Raw genomic sequence first — 16,282 nt, 5'->3', positions numbered from 1 at the left:
GCAGTAGCTGAGGAGCATCACAGGCCATCCATCATTGCGAGTCGTCATCAACCTCCCGCATTGACCAGGCAGCAGGTACTCAAGACCTCCTCAGCTCCAATATCCTGATGGTTAAAATCACTCCTTCATCCCCTGGTCGCAGAGGTGTTATGGCAATTGGAGGGGCCGGGGAGGGGTGACCCACTGTCGCTGGGTCAAAATCCTGAAACTCCCTCCCTAACAGCACGGTGGGTGCACCTACACCTCAGGGACTGCAGTGATTCAAGAAGGCAGCTCATCACCACCTTCTGAAAGGCAACTAAAAATGGGCAATAAATGCTGGCCTAACCAGCGACGCCTGCACCCCGTAAATTAATTTTAAAGTTTCAGGAATGTTTGAGGTCACAGTTGCTCTCTGCTTCAGTGATAGACAAAGTTAAAGGCAGCCTTCTTACTCTGGCTGCACCATTCAGGAGATCTCATCGCTGTCACGCCTCTACACTTAAAGACACTTTGGGCAGCAACTCAAAAGTTTTTCCCATCCGTTATTCAATGAGGGCTGAAGATGCGACATATTCTAACGGATTCAAATGCATGCCAATCAGGTTTGCGCCCTTCCTGGGCATGAACCTGATTGCACCATCAGGGTGGGCCCGGGAAGCTAGAGTGCCCATCATGGATGGGATTTGCATCCACGGCTAACAGGCCCGCTAATCCTGCCCCTGCAGCTAGTCAAGTTCAGCAGAATGTGAAGACCAAAAAATGTCTTTTATACATTGACAAAACTGAGTTGCAAATTGCGCAAAACAGAGCCTGTAGACTACTTAAACACAGATAGATCAAAGAGCCCTGTTGCCTGAACTACATGGTTTATATAAATAGAAAAAAAACAGGACTGCAAAAAGGACCCAGTGGTTAGCACTGCTGCCTCAAAGCGCCAGGGACCCGGGTTCATTTCCAGCCTTGGATCACGGTCTGCACGTTCTCCCAGTGTCTGCGTGGGTTTCCTCCGGGTTCTCCGGTTTCCTCCCACAGTCCAAAGATGTGCAGATCAGATGGATTGGCCATGCTAAATTACCTCTTAGTGTCCAGGGATTTGCAGGTTAGGTGGGATTACAGGGATAGGATGGGGGAGTGGGTCTGGGTGGGGTGCTCTTTCAGAGGGTCAGTGCAGACTCAATGGGCCAGGTGGCCTCGTTCTGCACTGTAGGGATTCTATGGACACCCTTTTTAACTGTAAGAGGGCCAGAAACAAGCCGGTTTGATTTAACAAACTGAATATGGTTATAAAGGTAGTTCATGAACCGTGCATTGCCTCTCCTCATCCTTCCTACTGGATTGCATTGCCTTGCTACATTCACTTCCATCCTCCACCATTCCATCAGTCTGCCCTCCTGAAGTCTGTTTACATTTCAGACTTTCAGATCATCTGTAAACTTGACTCCCCTCCAGAGGATGATTTCTATTATCTTTGAGGGAATGAATTAAATGAAGCACAAATATAAACACTTACACTTGAAACTCTTCATAGGAAACTCCACTGAAGCTGCTGCCTCTCCTCCTCGAACTGTGACCACTGTCTTCTTCATCTTCGTCCTCAGAATCGTCCAGACTCCGCGGGAAGCTTCTGCCACTGGTTGACCGAGGTAACGAGCTCCTGTCCAAGTCCAAATCATCCTTTAATTTAAAATAAAATTCCATTATTTTGGGCATGAATGTATTCACTTCTACGCTGACAGAACACATGCAGGCATATAAACTACCCACACCACCTCGTGTAAAATTCACACTACAAACTGGTGTAAAATTCAGGAAAGTAAGTTGATGTAGCTCACATGTAAACACACCTGCTTTTTTCAAATTGGCAGGAAATGACTAGTGGGGTACCACAGGGATTGGTGCTGGGACTTATCCAAGGAAAGAGATGGTGAAATTGCAGGCAGTTCAGGAAAGGCTCCCAGGTATGGAAGGATAAATGCTAGAGTCCATTATAAAAAATTTAATAACAGCACTTCGAAAACAGTGACAGGATCGGACAGAGTCAAACATGATCTACAAAAGAAAAATCATGCTGGATAATCGGCTGAAATTCTTCGAGGATGTACCTAGTAGAGTTGATGAGGGGAAGCCAGTGGATGTGGTTTATTTGGACTTTCAGAAGGCTTTAGACAAAGTCCCATTTAAGAGATTAATGTGTAAAATTAAAGCACATGGGATTGGGGGTAGTGTGCAGAGGTGGAGAGAAAACGGATTGGGAAACAAGGAGCTGGAATAAATGCGTCTTATTTCAAATGGCAGGAAGTGACTAGTGGGGTACCGCAGGGATTGGTGCTGGGACCCCAGCTATTCACAATATATATTAATGATTTGAATGAAGGAACTAAATGTAATATCTCCAAATTTGAAGATGACACAAAGTTGGGTGGGAGGGTGAGCTGTGAGGAGGATGCAGAGATGCTTCAGTGTGATTTGGACAAGTTCAATGAATGGGCAAACACATCTTTAGACTGTGGGAGGAAACACACGCAGACACAGGGAGAAAGTGCAAACTCCACACAGTCACCCAAGGCCGGAATTGAACCCGGGTCTCTGGCGCTGTGAGGCAGCAGTGCTAGCCACTGTGCCACCGTGCTGCCCTAGGTCATATGTATGTTAAAGGCGGAGATGGACAGATTTTTAAGGGAATCCAGGGTTATGGGGATAAGGTGGGAAAGTGAAGTTGAGGATTATATCAGATCAGCCATGATCTCATTGAATGACAGAGCAGACTAGATGGGCCGAAGATTTAATTGCCTTGATATCTTACTTCATTAATCCATCATTTGAAACAGGTTCAACCAACTCACACGAATTTAGGGGCTCACAGAGGCTGTTTAGCACAGGGCTAAATCGCTGGCTTTGAAAGCAGACCAAGGCAGGCCAGCAGCACGGTTCAATTCCCGTAACCGCCTCCCCGAACAGGCGCCGGAATGTGGCGACTAGGGGCTTTTCACAGTAACTTCATTGAAGCCTACTTCTGACAAGAGGCGATTTTCATTTCATTTACCAATAACTTACATTGACATTACCACCATAGTCTGATTAATAAATGTGGAAAGCATGTCACAACTTAGTGAAACCACTTGAAGACTAACTCACCCGCTCTTTCTCCAAGTCATCCCTCATCTGTTGACGTTCATGTTCAGTCAGTTCCTGATCCCCATCCTGGTCATATTTAGCAAAGATGGCTTCTATCTCCGCATCAGTATGACCCTTCCTACACAGTGAAAAATGCATGTGATTTTTAAAAACTAACTGTGCACCAATTGGAAAATATCCTTCGCTCTAATTTTCACTGTATGCCTTCAGATATCAACTAGAAAACCGCCTTCAGTGTAAGCAATTTTCACTGTACCCCTTCAGATCCTGCCGCAATTCATCAAAATTCCGTTTGCCGCCTGTTTGCCGCAGATTCTCTGTGACGTCATCCACCGTTGTCTTTCTCAGCCGGAGTTTCGCCATGGCCTTGCTGCACCCCTAGTCAAAGAAAAAAGTTTTTTCTAGGATCAATGGTCACCGGTTAACACAAGGTAACTAGTAGGAAAACAATCAGATTAAAGCTCAAAACTTTATAAACAACTGAGACTTTTGGTAACCAGACAATTGGTGTTGTACTCCAAGTTTCCTGTAAAATTCTGTTGTGCGTGGCCTGCCCCCCTTCCCCCCTGTTGTGCGTGGTCTGTCGTCTCACCCCCCCCCTCCCTCCATGTGTTGTCCATTTACAATTTGTATGCACGGGTGATAATTATAACAGAAGCAAGCTGCATGGTGTCTTCCAGGCTCCTGCACAGCCGAGTATGTCTGCAGCTTAGCAAGAACACTCACTGTGCTGTTATGCTGTTCAAGATGGAGCCCTTTGAATTTCTGAACTAAAACACTATTATCACAGGCCCAACACTTGTAATTGGGTCATGCTTGTATAAGTCAATCATCTCATTCAAGGTATGCTTTAGCTGTGGTGGCATGGGCATTCGGAGCTTGCTGTGCCGGAGGAAACATTACTAATTGTGCAGAGGTGGAATGCAAAGCAGGTGTCCATGGGGATAGGAAGGAGTGATGTATATGGATCTTTCCTGTTGATATTAAAAAGCTAAAATTGCAGTTGCCGAGATAACAGAAGGAAGTGGGAATTATTCCGGGACCCCTGGAGCAGAGAGAACCATTAATGAAATTAGGAAAGGTTAGTTCTATTTATGGCTGAGTTAGCCACCGTGTTTGGACCAGACTCAAGACAGGACTATACCATAACACAGCATTATTCCAGGGCTGATAATACATTATAATAAAATAGAAAATATTGGACAAACTCAGTGGGCCTGGCAACATCTGTGGAGAGAGAAACATGGTCAACATTTTGAGTCCATATCAGTCTTCTTCAGAACTGAAGAGAGAGATGTAATTAACAATATAGTTTGTGTGGGGGTGGGAATGAAAATGAAAATCGTTTACTGTCAAGTAGGCTTCAAATGAAGTTACTGTGAAAAGCCCCTAGTCGCCACATTCCGGCACCTGTTCGGGAGGCTGGTACAGGAATTGAACCGTGCTGCTGGCCTGCCTTGGTCTGCTTTAAAAGCCAGCGATTTAGCCCTGTGCTAAACCAGCGCCTAGGGAGACATAATAGGAAGTCAGTGATAGGCTCCCGGAGATAAGGAGAGATGGAGAGATGACAGAAGACAAATTCCATGACATCTTTGTCACTCTCCTTGGCTCCGACCTTCCCTGACTTTCCATTCTACCCCAACCCCCTCCAGCTATAGAATTCATTATAGTTCTATCCTTCTTCCCTTTTGTAGAATGGTCATTTAGACTCAAAACTTTAACTCTGTTTCTTGCTCCACAGATGTTGCCACGCCTGCTGAGTTTATCCAGAATTTTCTATTTTTATTTCAGATTTCCAGCGTCTGCAATATTTTGCGTTTTATTTTCAGATAATATATTCTTGGTCCACACAAAGCTGCAAACAGTTTTGGTCAAGCACCTGTATTTCAGGTGTCCAAAGTCATCACAAATAGTGCAAATCTGAATCCACATGAAATGGCAAAAATAATAACCACACAAATAACAAAACCCCAACAAACAACCTGGAATGTGGAACAGCAACTGTTCTGGGGACTGTCTCAGTGAGTCATGGTACTGAAGATCAGAAACAAAGAATGCAATACGACAACATTCAATGGCACTGATTTAAGAGGAGCCAAATCAAGAATGTAGTCTTGGAACTCTTCATGTCACTGTCCATGTGTAATACTTAACTGAGAAAAACCATCACACATGGCAATCAAAATTTTATCTGAGGCTCTCAGCGCCAAATCAGACCAAGAACCATTAGCCAGAAATGCAAAACTGCGACTGCAGATAACAATTTTATAAATTATTGGTAGGATTAGAAACCTGGACATATCACAAGGCAGCAACATATTAAATGGTCAGGTGACAAAATTAAACGCACCTTAAACCGAACCACAACTGTGCCCGTCAAAAGTCTCTTGCGCACATGCAATGTCTTCTACGTGAGCAAATCCAAATTATGACAAATATCAAATCAATACCTTCTTGATAAAGTCGGTGAGCTCCATCTCACATTTCTGCTGGGCCATGTCAGATTTCACTTCAGAGTAGGTGTCGTTAATGATGGCCAAAAACATGTTCTGGTGAAATAAGCAGAAATCAACTGAGAACCAATCTCAAGTGGGAATTTACAATTAAATAATTGTTTTACAGAATGTTAGCAGATCTCCTGTGGCACTGCACATGAGTTAAAGCATCAGCTACTTTTATAAGATAGGGGCGTTATGGACAAGTGCACCCCCTAAGGGCCTGAATATTTGTTCGCATAAGATGGCTACCCATTCCTTTTCAAACAGTAAAATAGTCTGCATTAGGAAAACTTTAGGATGGGGTGGTTTACAAAATGAGAGGTATTATGATGGGTCTTTGCATTAATCTTCCCTGTTTTGGAGCTCCAAGCTCAAGACCAGGTGCAATTCAATTCCCAATGAAACTGCACTCATATCAACTGGATTTGGAAGAAGTATTGATCCAGATGGAACTATGGTCACTGTGAACTGAACCACAACTGAATTTTGCTGACTGGAACATCACCTGATCAGCTTCCACGAGCCTTGCCCTTGCACTCTTTCAGCCGGCACCAGTGGCTAAACGCTCACTCGTACCCCTAAAATGGTGAGTCTCGTAGCAACAGAAAATAGTGCAAGAAACCGAGAACGGGGTAATCAATTGAATTCGCAAGTGTTGTGCAAATACTTTTTAAAAATTTCTCCTTCAGGGTTGATTGCAGTCGTTACTCACCAGGAGAATGAAAAAGATGAAGAACACAAAAGTGACAAAATACACGGGTCCCAGAATCCGGTCAGCTTCTTCAATCTTGGTGAAGTCAAAATCCCCCAGGATGATGCGGAATTGAGTAAAGCTGTAATTTAAAAAAATATTGTGATTTAAAAAGACATGGCCCCGTCACTTGTGCTTGTTAACAATCTGCCACCTCTATCTTTATTTGATATTAATAAGGAATAGAATACAGAATTTAATCCATAAATAAGAAATATGTTTTTGATAAGGGAGAGAATTTTTCCATTGGTTGTAATTGTACAATGGGTTTGTCCAATAAAAGCGCCCAAGTTAAGAACTGAATAAGGCAGAATTGAAAGTGGACATTTCCTGTGCTAAATATCAGAATCCAGATCCATGTTTGCAGCTTAAGTATGTACAATGGTTCTGTCTAACCCAACAGCTGAGGTGTCAGGGAATGTTACTGCAAGTCACAGCTACCTAACTCATCCAGCCTTCTTTCAAATACTTTAGGAGGAGCAGCCAAGTATCCCATCTTTTATTTCCTGCCTCTCACGGCAGAGATTTATAGACAGAAACAAATGACTAGTTTCAGATGGCTATGGATAAAAACCTGAAGAACCCAAAGACCAAAACAGTGGAACAAAATGTCATCAAGCACCTGCCTCTTACATCTGGGGCGTTTGGTACTCAATGAGTCAAACACTGTTAAGTATATTGCCTAAAGAACTGAGGAGAGTTGCATACCAACTTAAAGAGGAATTAAATTAAACCATATGGAAATCTGGCAATGCCATGACAGTGGTCCGTGCCTGTAGACCAGTGCAGCGGGAGCAAGAGATCCAGTGTGTACATAAGAAAATAACAATATATGTAAACTGATGCTTCCTATATTGTATTTCTGGATGTGCCGACACGTAGGGAAAAAGGTATAACACGATAAAGAGAAATTATATAATAAATAATTATATAATAAATAATAATTGTAGGGAAATATTAAAACCAAGTTTTGAAAATATTGTAACTGCGGGAAAGTCAAATAAAGATTTAGTTGTTTGTAGGTGAAATACAAGTTTGTATTGTTCTGAGTCAAGGTCAGATTATACATTTGAAGTTTGGCAGTGATAAAATGTTACACCAGCCTTTCAGGATCTAGACTGCAAATGCGCAGAGCCAGTAAGTTAGATACCAGCGCGGGTGATGGTATGGAACATCATTCAGAAGTCACAATTCAAAACTTGTAAGCCAATTAGGGGCAGAGAGGGGAACTGTACCAGGTAAAAAGCTCTTGGTGCATGCGGTGCCCCCTCTCTTCTTTGTTCTCTTTCCATTGTTCTTTTAGTTATGCCCTGCTTGGCTTTTGTTTCTTTTTCTTGCACTTGAAAGTGTATTAACGAGGACTTCCGGGTGCGGCGATGACCAGCTAAGTCGCATGTTTCGGCAGCTCCCGGTGGAACGGACTTTTGGGCTCTTGATAGGAGCCCCAACGGCAATTTTAACGACAAAAAACACTGTGCAGTAATCCAGAAGGGAATCCTCCCTGGACACGGATGGAAAAAAAGAGGGGAACGTGGCCGGATTGCGGTGGATCCTCTAGAGCAGCGGCCAGGAAGGCAGGCACAAAGCAAGATGGCGTCGGAAGGAGGCAGTTTAATATGGGGCCCTGACCAACAAGAGTTCCTGCGGCGTTGCGTGGAAGAACTCAAAAAGGAGATGAAGAAGGAGCTGTTGGCCCCGATATTACAAGCGATTGAGGGGCTAAAGGAGGAGCAAAAGACCCAGGAACAGGAGCTTCGGGTCGTGAAGGCAAAGGCTGCTGAGAATGAGGACGACATACAGGGCCTGGTGGTAAAAACGGAGATGCACGAGGCACAACACAAAACGTGTGTGGAAAGGCTGGAGGTACTGGAGAATAATGCGAGGAGGAAGAATTTAAGGATTCTTGGTCTTCCCGAAGGTGTAGAATGGGCGGACGTCGGGGCATGTGAGCACGATGCTGCACTCGTTAATGGGATCGGAGGCCCCGACGTGTCCGCTGGAGGTGGAGGGAGCCTATCGAGTTATGGCGCGAAGACCGAGGGCTGGAGAAATTCCTCGAGCCATAGTGGTGAGATTTCTCCGATATAAGGACAGAAAGATGGTCCTCAGATGGGCAAAGAAAACTCGGAGCAGTAGGTGGGAGAACGTGGTGATCCACGTATATCAAGATTGGAGTGCGGAGGTGGCGAGAAGGAGGGCAAGCTTTAATCGGGCCAAGGCGGTGCTGCACAAACGGAAGATTAAATTTGGAATGCTGCAACCGGCAAGACTGTGGGTCACACATCAAGGGAAACACCACTACTTCGAAACAGCAGATGAGGCGTGGACATTTATTGTCGAGGAGAAACTGGAGTGAGCGGGCCAGAAAAAGAACGTTTGGGACAAAGTGGGGGGGTGAATATGTGGGATGAAGGGGGGGGGAAAGAGGGAAGAGATGACTTCCCAAGTTGTTAATCCTGCGACCCTGTAACTTTTCTCTCTTCCCCATGTCGTGGGGGAGGGGGGGGGGGAGGGAGGATGAGGAGCTGAGGGCGCCGGCCATTGGGGAAGTTCCCGTGCTATGGTAATCACGGCAGGAACAGGGAAGCAGGAAGGAGGGGGCCTCACACACTGTGAGCCGAGGTCACGGGGGGAAGCCGAGGTCGGCCAGAGTTTGCTGACTTCTGGGAGCAACACAGGGGGTGCAATTACGCTAGTTTGGGATCTAGCCGGGGGGGTTAACTGGGTTGCTGCTGCTGGGGAGAAGGGGGAGCTGGTATGGGGGGTCGGGGGGGGGGGGGGGGGACACCGCTTGGGGGAGATACGGCTACGTGGGAACCGGGTGAGGAGCTGGATTGAAAAAGGAGATGGCTAGTCATCAGGTGGGGGGGGGGGGGGGGGGGGGGTAAAGAGCCCCCCAACCCGGCTGATCACGTGGAATGTGAGAGGGCTGAACAGGCCGATTAAGAGGGCACGGGTACTCGCACACCTGAAGAAACTTAAGGCAGATGTGGTTATGCTTCAGGAGACGCATCTGAAGCTGATAGACCAGGTCAGACTACGCAAAGGATGGGTGGGGCAGGTGTTCCATTCGGGGCAAGACGCAAAAAACAGGGGGGTGGCCATACTAGTGGGGAAGCGGGTAATGTTTGAGGCAAAGACTATAGTGGCGGATAGTGGGGGCAGATACGTGATGGTGAGTGGCAAATTGCAAGGGGAGGCGGTGGTATTAGTGAACGTGTATGCCCCGAACTGGGATGATGCCAACTTTATGAGGCATATGTTAGGACGAATCCCGGACCTAGAAGTGGGGAAGTTGGTAATGGGTGGAGATTTTAATACGGTGCTGAACCCAGGGCTGGACAGATTGAGGTCCAGGACCGGAAGGAGGCCGGCTGCAGCTAGGGTGCTTAAGGACTTTATGGAGCAGATGGGAGGAGTAGACCCCTGGAGATTTAGTAGACCTAGGAGTAAGGAGTTTTCGTTTTTCTCCTATGTCGACAAAGTTTATTCACGAATAGATTTTTTTGTTTTGGGAAGGGCACTGATCCCAAAGGTGACGGGGACGGAGTACACGGCTATAGCCATTTCGGATCATGCTCCACATTGGGTGGACCTGGAGATAGGGGAAGAAAAACAACAGCGTCCACCCTGGAGAATGGACATGGGATTATTGGCAGATGAGGGGGTGTGTTTAAGGGTGAGGGGGTGTATTGAAAGGTACTTGGAACTCAATGATAATGGGGAGGTGCAGGTGGGAGTGGTCTGGGAGGCACTGAAGGCAGTGGTTAGAGGGGAGCTGATATCTATTAGGGCACATAAAGGAAAGCAGGAGGGTAGGGAAAGGGAGCGGTTGTTGAAAGAACTTCTGAGGGTGGACAGACAATATGCGGAGGCACCGGAGGAGGGACTGTACAGGGAAAGGCAAAGGCTACATGTAGAATTTGACTTGTTGACTACGGGTAATGCAGAGGCACAATGGAGGAAGGCACAGGGTGTACAGTACGAATGCGGGGAGAAGGCGAGCAGGTTGCTGGCCCACCAACTGAGGAAAAGGGGAGCAGCGAGGGAGATAGGGGGGGTGAGAGATGAGGAGGGAGAGACGGAGCGGGGAGCAGAGAGAGTGAATGGAGTGTTCAAGGCATTTTACAAAAGATTATATGAAGCTCAGCCCCCGGATGGGAAGGAGAGAATGATGTGCTTTCTGGATCAGCTGGCATTTCCCAAGGTGGAGGAGCAGGAGAGGGTGGGACTGGGAGCACAGATTGAGAATTAGGAAGTAGTGAAAGGGATTGGGAGCAAGCAGGCGGGGAAGGTCCCGGGACCAGACGGATTCCCAGTTGAATTCTATAGGAAATATATGGACTTGCTGGCCCCGCTACTGATGAGAACCTTCAATGAGGAGAGGGAAAGGGGGCAGCTGACCCCGACTATGTCAGAGGCAACGATATCGCTCCTCCTAAAGGAAAAAGACCCGCTGCAATGCGGGTCCTACAGGCCCATTTCCCTCCTGAATGTGGACGCTAAGATTCTGGCCAAGGTAATGGCAATGAGGATAGAGGATTGTGTCCCGGGGGTGGTTCATGAGGACCAAACTGGGTTTATGAAGGGGAGACAGCTGAATACAAATATACGGAGGCTGCTAGGGGTAATGATGATGCCCCCACCAGAGGGGGAAGCGGAGATAGTGGTGGCGATGGATGCCGAGAAAGCATTTGATAGAGTGGAGTGGGATTATTTGTGGGAGGTGCTGAGGAGATTTGGCTTTGGGGATGGGTATATCAGGTGGGTACAGTTGCTGTATAGGGCCCCGATGGCGAGCGTGGTCACGAATGGTCGGGGGTCTGACTATTTTCGGCTCCATAGAGGTACTCCCCTCTGTCCCCTTTATTGTTTGCACTGGCGATTGAGCCCCTGGCCATAGCATTGAGGGGTTCCAGGAAGTGGAGGGGAGTACTCAGGGGGGGAGAAGAACACCGGGTATCTCTGTATGCGGATGATTTGTTGCTATATGTGGCGGACCCGGCGGAGGGGATGCCAGAGATAATGCGGATACTTGGGGAGTTTGGGGATTTTTCAGGGTATAAATTGAACATGGGGAAAAGTGAGTTGTTTGTGGTGCATCCAGGGGAACAGAGCAGAGATAGAGGATTTACCGTTGAGGAAGGTAACAAGGGACTTCCGGTACTTGGGGATGCAGATAGCCAAGAATTGGGGTACATTACACAGGCTTAATTTAATGCGGTTGGTGGAACAGATGGAGGAGGACTTTAAGAGATGGGACATGGTGTCCCTGTCATTGGCAGGTAGGGTGCAGGCGGTTAAAATGGTGGTCCTCCCAAGATTCCTTTTTGTGTTTCAGTGCCTCCCGGTGGTGATCACGAAGGCTTTTTTCAAAAGAATCGAGAAGAGTATTATGAGTTGTGTGTGGGCTGGGATGACCCCGAGAGTGAGGAGGGGATTCTTGCAGTGTAGTAGGGACAGGGGGGGGCTGGCACTACCGAGCCTAAGTGAGTACTGCTGGGCCGCCAATGTTTCAATGGTGTGTAAGTGGATGGGAGAAGGGGAGGGAGCGGCATGGAAGAGATTGGAGAGGGCGTCCTGCAGGGGGACTAGCCTACAAGCAATGGTGACAGCACCGTTGCCGTTCTCACCAAAGAAATACACCACAAGCCCGGTGGTGGTGGCTACATTGAAAATTTGGGGGCAGTGGAGACGGCATAGGGGAAGGATGGGAGCTTCGGTGCGGTCCCCGATAAGAAACAATCATAGGTTCATTCCGGGGAGAATGGATGGGGGATTTGGAGCATGGCAAAGAGCTGGGGTAGTACAACTGAGAGATCTGTTTGTAGATGGGACGTTTGCGAGTCTGGGAGCGCTGACGGAAAAATATGGGTTGTCCCAAGGGAATGCATTTCGGTACATGCAATTGAGGGCTTTTGCGAGGCAACAGGTGAGGGAATTCCCGCAGCTCCCGACGCAGGAGGTGCAGGATAGAGTGATCTCAGAGACATGGGTGGGGGATGGTAAGGTGTCGGACATATACAGGGAAATGAGGGACGAGGGGGAGATCATGGTAGATGAGCTGAAAGGGAAATGGGAAGAAGAGCTGGGGGAGGAGATTGTGGAGGGGCTGTGGGCTGATGCCCTACATAGGGTAAACTCATCGTCCTCGTGTGCCAGGCTAAGCCTGATACAATTTAAGGTGTTACACAGGGCGCATATGACTGGAGCACGGCTTAGTAAATTTTTTGGGGTAGAGGATAGGTGTGCGAGATGCTCGAGAAGCCCAGCGAATCACACCCACATGTTCTGGTCATGCCCGGCACTACAGGGGTTCTGGGTGGGGGTGGCAAAGGTGCTTTCGAAGGTGGTGGGGGTCCGGGTCGAACCAAGCGGGGGGTTGGCTATATTTGGGGTTGCAGAAGAGCCGGTAGTGCAGGAGGCGAGAGAGGCTGACGTGTTGGCCTTTGTGTCCCTAGTAGCCCGGCGCAGGATATTGTTAATGTGGAAGGAAGCCAAACCCCCGGGTGTGGAGACCTGGATAAACGACATGGCAGGGTTTATAAAGTTAGAACGGATTAAGTTTGTGTTAAGGGGTTCGGCTCAGGGGTTCACCAGGCGGTGGCAACCGTTCGTCGATTACCTCACAGAAAGATAGAGGGAATGGAGAAGAAGTAGACAACAGCAGCTACCATGGGGGGGGGGGGGGAAAATCGGACGGACTCTCAGGGATGTTATTGTATATGTATAGGTATTTGTTATAGGTAATTGTATATTGGATTGTTGGATTGTATTTTTAGAGAGTATTTATTTTGGACAAGGCAGTTACCATTCAGTTTTGTTTTTGTTTATATATTATTTATTTATTTGTTTAAAACTGGCCACTGTTATTTATATTGCTTTATTGTTGTGTAAAAGAAACACTACGTACTGTTATGTTTGGCCAAAAATCTTGAATAAAATATATTTTTAAAAAAAGAAAGTGTATTAACCAGGTTTTTGGAATAAACTCAATCTTTGCCCGTCTCTTATTAGAAAATAAGAGATCCTTCAATAGTCCAACCAGTTGAGACTCACATTCCTGTCCCCTAAAAAGACACTTACATGCAGGTGTAGAAAGTGCTGAAGTCATCAACTTGAGTGCCAAAGACAAGGTATGCCAGCTGAGCGTAAGCCAACAAAACAATAAAAAACATGATGGCGAAGCCCAAGATGTCTTTGGCGCAGCGAGACACGGTAGAAGACAACTGGGTCATTGTTTTATTGAAGCTAATAAATTTGAAGATCTGTGAAAATAAAAGTTTGTGATAAATCAATTTCACTTTCTAATTTAACTGAAGCAAACCTCAATTATTAAATGGCAGCTCCATTGAGTGAAGTCGTCATTCAATCTCCCCCCCCCCCCCCAGCCTGTTCCATCATTTAAGCAGGCCGCGCCCGATCTGCATCTTGGGCGAAATTCTCCGGTATCGGCGCAATGCCCGCCGACTGGCGCCCAAAACGGCGCAAATCAGTCAGGCATCGCGCCGCCCCAAAGGTGCAGAATGCCCCGCATCTTGGGGGGGGGGGGGCGAGCCCCAACCTTAAGGGGCTAGGCCCGCACCGGACGAATTTCCGCCCCGCCAGCTGGCGGGAAAGGCCTTTGGTGCCCCGCCAGCTGGCGCGGAAATGACATCTCCGGGCGGCACATGCGCGGGAGCGTTAGCGGCCGCTGACGGCATTCCCGCGAATGCGCAGTGGAGGGAGTCTCTTCCGCCTCTGCCATGGTGGAGACCATGGCGAAGGCGGAAGGAAAAGAGTGCCCCCACGACAATGGCCCGCCCGCGGATCGGTGGGCCCCGATCGCGGGCCAGGCCACCGTGGGGGCACCCCCCGGGGCCAGATCGCCCCGCGGCCCCCCCACCCCCCCGGACCCCGCCCGCGCCGCCTTGCCCCGCCAGTGAGGTAGCTGGTTTAATCTACGCTGGCGGGACAGGCATTTTAGCAGCGGGACTTCGGCCCATTCGGGCCGGAGAATCGCGCGGGGGGAGGGGGCGCCAACCGGCGCGGCATGATTCCCGCCCCCGCCGAATATCCGGTGCCGGAGAATTCGGCAACCGGCGGAGGCGGGATTCACGCCAGCCTCCGGCGATTCTCCGACCCAGCGGGGGGTCGGAGAATCTCGCCCCTTATCTCTGTCTAACCACCTTCGTTCTGGATACCCTTGCCCAACAAAAATCTTTCAATCTCAGTTTTGGCATTTTTAATTGAAGCGCAGCCTGAAAACATTTTGGGAGAGTTCCAGATTGCCACTGCTCTTTATGGGTAAAAGTACTACCTGAGGAAATAGTTTTTATCTATTTTATTAAATCATTTAATCATCTGAACACCTCAATTACATCATCCCTTATTATTAGTCTATAAAATATTCCTCATACTCTTGTGGCTAGCACTGCTGCCTCACAGCACTAGGGAGGGACTGGGGTTAACTTCCGTCCTTGGGTGACTGGGTGGAGTATCCCAGTGAGAGAGATTTCCTCCGGGTGTTCTGATTTCCTCCCACAGTCCAAACATGTGCAGGTTAGGTGGATTGGCCATACTAAATTGCCCCTTCGTGTCCAAAGATGTGTAGGTTAGGTGGTTACGGGACAGGGCGGGGAAGTGGGGGTGCTCTTTCAGAGGGTTGGTGCAGACTCGATGGGCCAAATGGCCTCCTTCTGCACTGTAGGGGTTCTACTCTTTCAGTTGCAATAACTCTAGCACTGAGGAAGACAGCCATGTACTGGACTAACGGCCTATTGGCATGGATAGAAGAGTGGGTCCTTTGAAACTGTGCAAGTAGTGTATGTAATGTGTGGGACAGAGTTTATAGCCGTTTTGTGTTTTATGAGCTTATTCACACCCCGTCACGCTGTTCGCGATGCGCCGTTTTGTGGCTTAACCCCCAAAAAAATGGATTGAGGAAAAGTTTGGAGTTGAAAGGCTTGAACAAGGAACTCAATACGGATGCTCAAGCTATATAGTTTAACTATAAATATACCTTTATCCAAGCAAAAAATACCACCACCGCAGCCATGTTGTTAAACTGAATCTGCCAATATGCCAGAGACTCTAGGTTGGGGTAGGAATTCTGGTTCTCAAGTAACTGTCCGAGTGATTTGCTGACTATTGATGTGCGATAGAGATTGATGCAAATTGCTACCAAGGACAGCTGGAAAACAAGAGTGAAGCAATTATTACTTCCATTCAATCAACTCTCAACTTGATTTTGAAGATCATCAGACACTGATGCTATGTGCAGAATATTCTGTCTTTGAATGCTAAAACTAGTCTGTATGTTTGGAGGTTTCTGCAGATAATAATAATAAAACAATTGCATCCCATTTCACTGTTAAATACTCACTGCAATAATCACAACATCCAAACAGTTCCACACACTCTTGAAGTAACCCAGTCTGTTAACATGGATCTCCAGAATCTCCTCAATGATGTAGTAAAATATGAAAATGCAGAAGGCAATTTCGCAGGCTGCCAGGAAATAGTCAAACGAGGATACATAGCGAATCAGTTTCACGGTCTGAAATTGCCAAGATGAAAGAGCACCTCCTGTTGCCGGGAACTCAACGACTAACCTGTCCAATTGGGACAAAAACAAACTATGAATGATCAAAAGATAGGACTAACAGGAGCCAATTGCTGATTCAACAGAGAATACCTTAAAATATATAAAATACATACAACTTGTAACTGGTCAAGTTACATCTTTCCACCCATATAGCTTGCATAAGGGATGAATAATTACATGTGCTTAACTGAAATGATACATTATACCCAACTTTAATATGGTCGCTCACGATTAAGTTCCATTTTGTGTCCTTTTACGATCAGGTTCATTGTGCACATGAAAACCAAAGAATTTCCTGTCAACATTGCTCACGGACTTCAGTTTCTTGGG

At 47.3% G+C, this 16,282-nt stretch overlaps 1 protein-coding gene across 3 annotated transcripts in view; it reads right to left on the bottom strand.

Annotated features, from left to right (window-relative positions):
• pkd2 (polycystic kidney disease 2) overlaps positions 1 to 16,282 on the bottom strand; it is a 75,404-nt gene that overhangs the window by 19,579 nt on the left and 39,543 nt on the right. For all 3 annotated transcript variants that reach the window (XM_072495225.1, XM_072495224.1, XM_072495223.1), the window contains 8 exons: positions 15,731 to 15,959; positions 15,368 to 15,538; positions 13,453 to 13,634; positions 6,328 to 6,448; positions 5,568 to 5,666; positions 3,374 to 3,495; positions 3,118 to 3,235; positions 1,493 to 1,656 (listed from right to left, as the gene is read on the bottom strand). In XM_072495225.1, coding sequence (XP_072351326.1) covers positions 1,493 to 1,656; positions 3,118 to 3,235; positions 3,374 to 3,495; positions 5,568 to 5,666; positions 6,328 to 6,448; positions 13,453 to 13,634; positions 15,368 to 15,538; positions 15,731 to 15,959 — 1,206 coding nt within the window. The remainder of the gene's footprint in view (positions 1 to 1,492; positions 1,657 to 3,117; positions 3,236 to 3,373; positions 3,496 to 5,567; positions 5,667 to 6,327; positions 6,449 to 13,452; positions 13,635 to 15,367; positions 15,539 to 15,730; positions 15,960 to 16,282) is intronic.

The sequence above is a fragment of the Scyliorhinus torazame genome, chromosome 3, assembly GCF_047496885.1.
Source record: "Scyliorhinus torazame isolate Kashiwa2021f chromosome 3, sScyTor2.1, whole genome shotgun sequence".
NCBI classification, from domain to species: Eukaryota; Metazoa; Chordata; class Chondrichthyes; order Carcharhiniformes; family Scyliorhinidae; genus Scyliorhinus; species Scyliorhinus torazame.
This window is presented reverse-complemented; position numbering and strand designations above follow the sequence as displayed.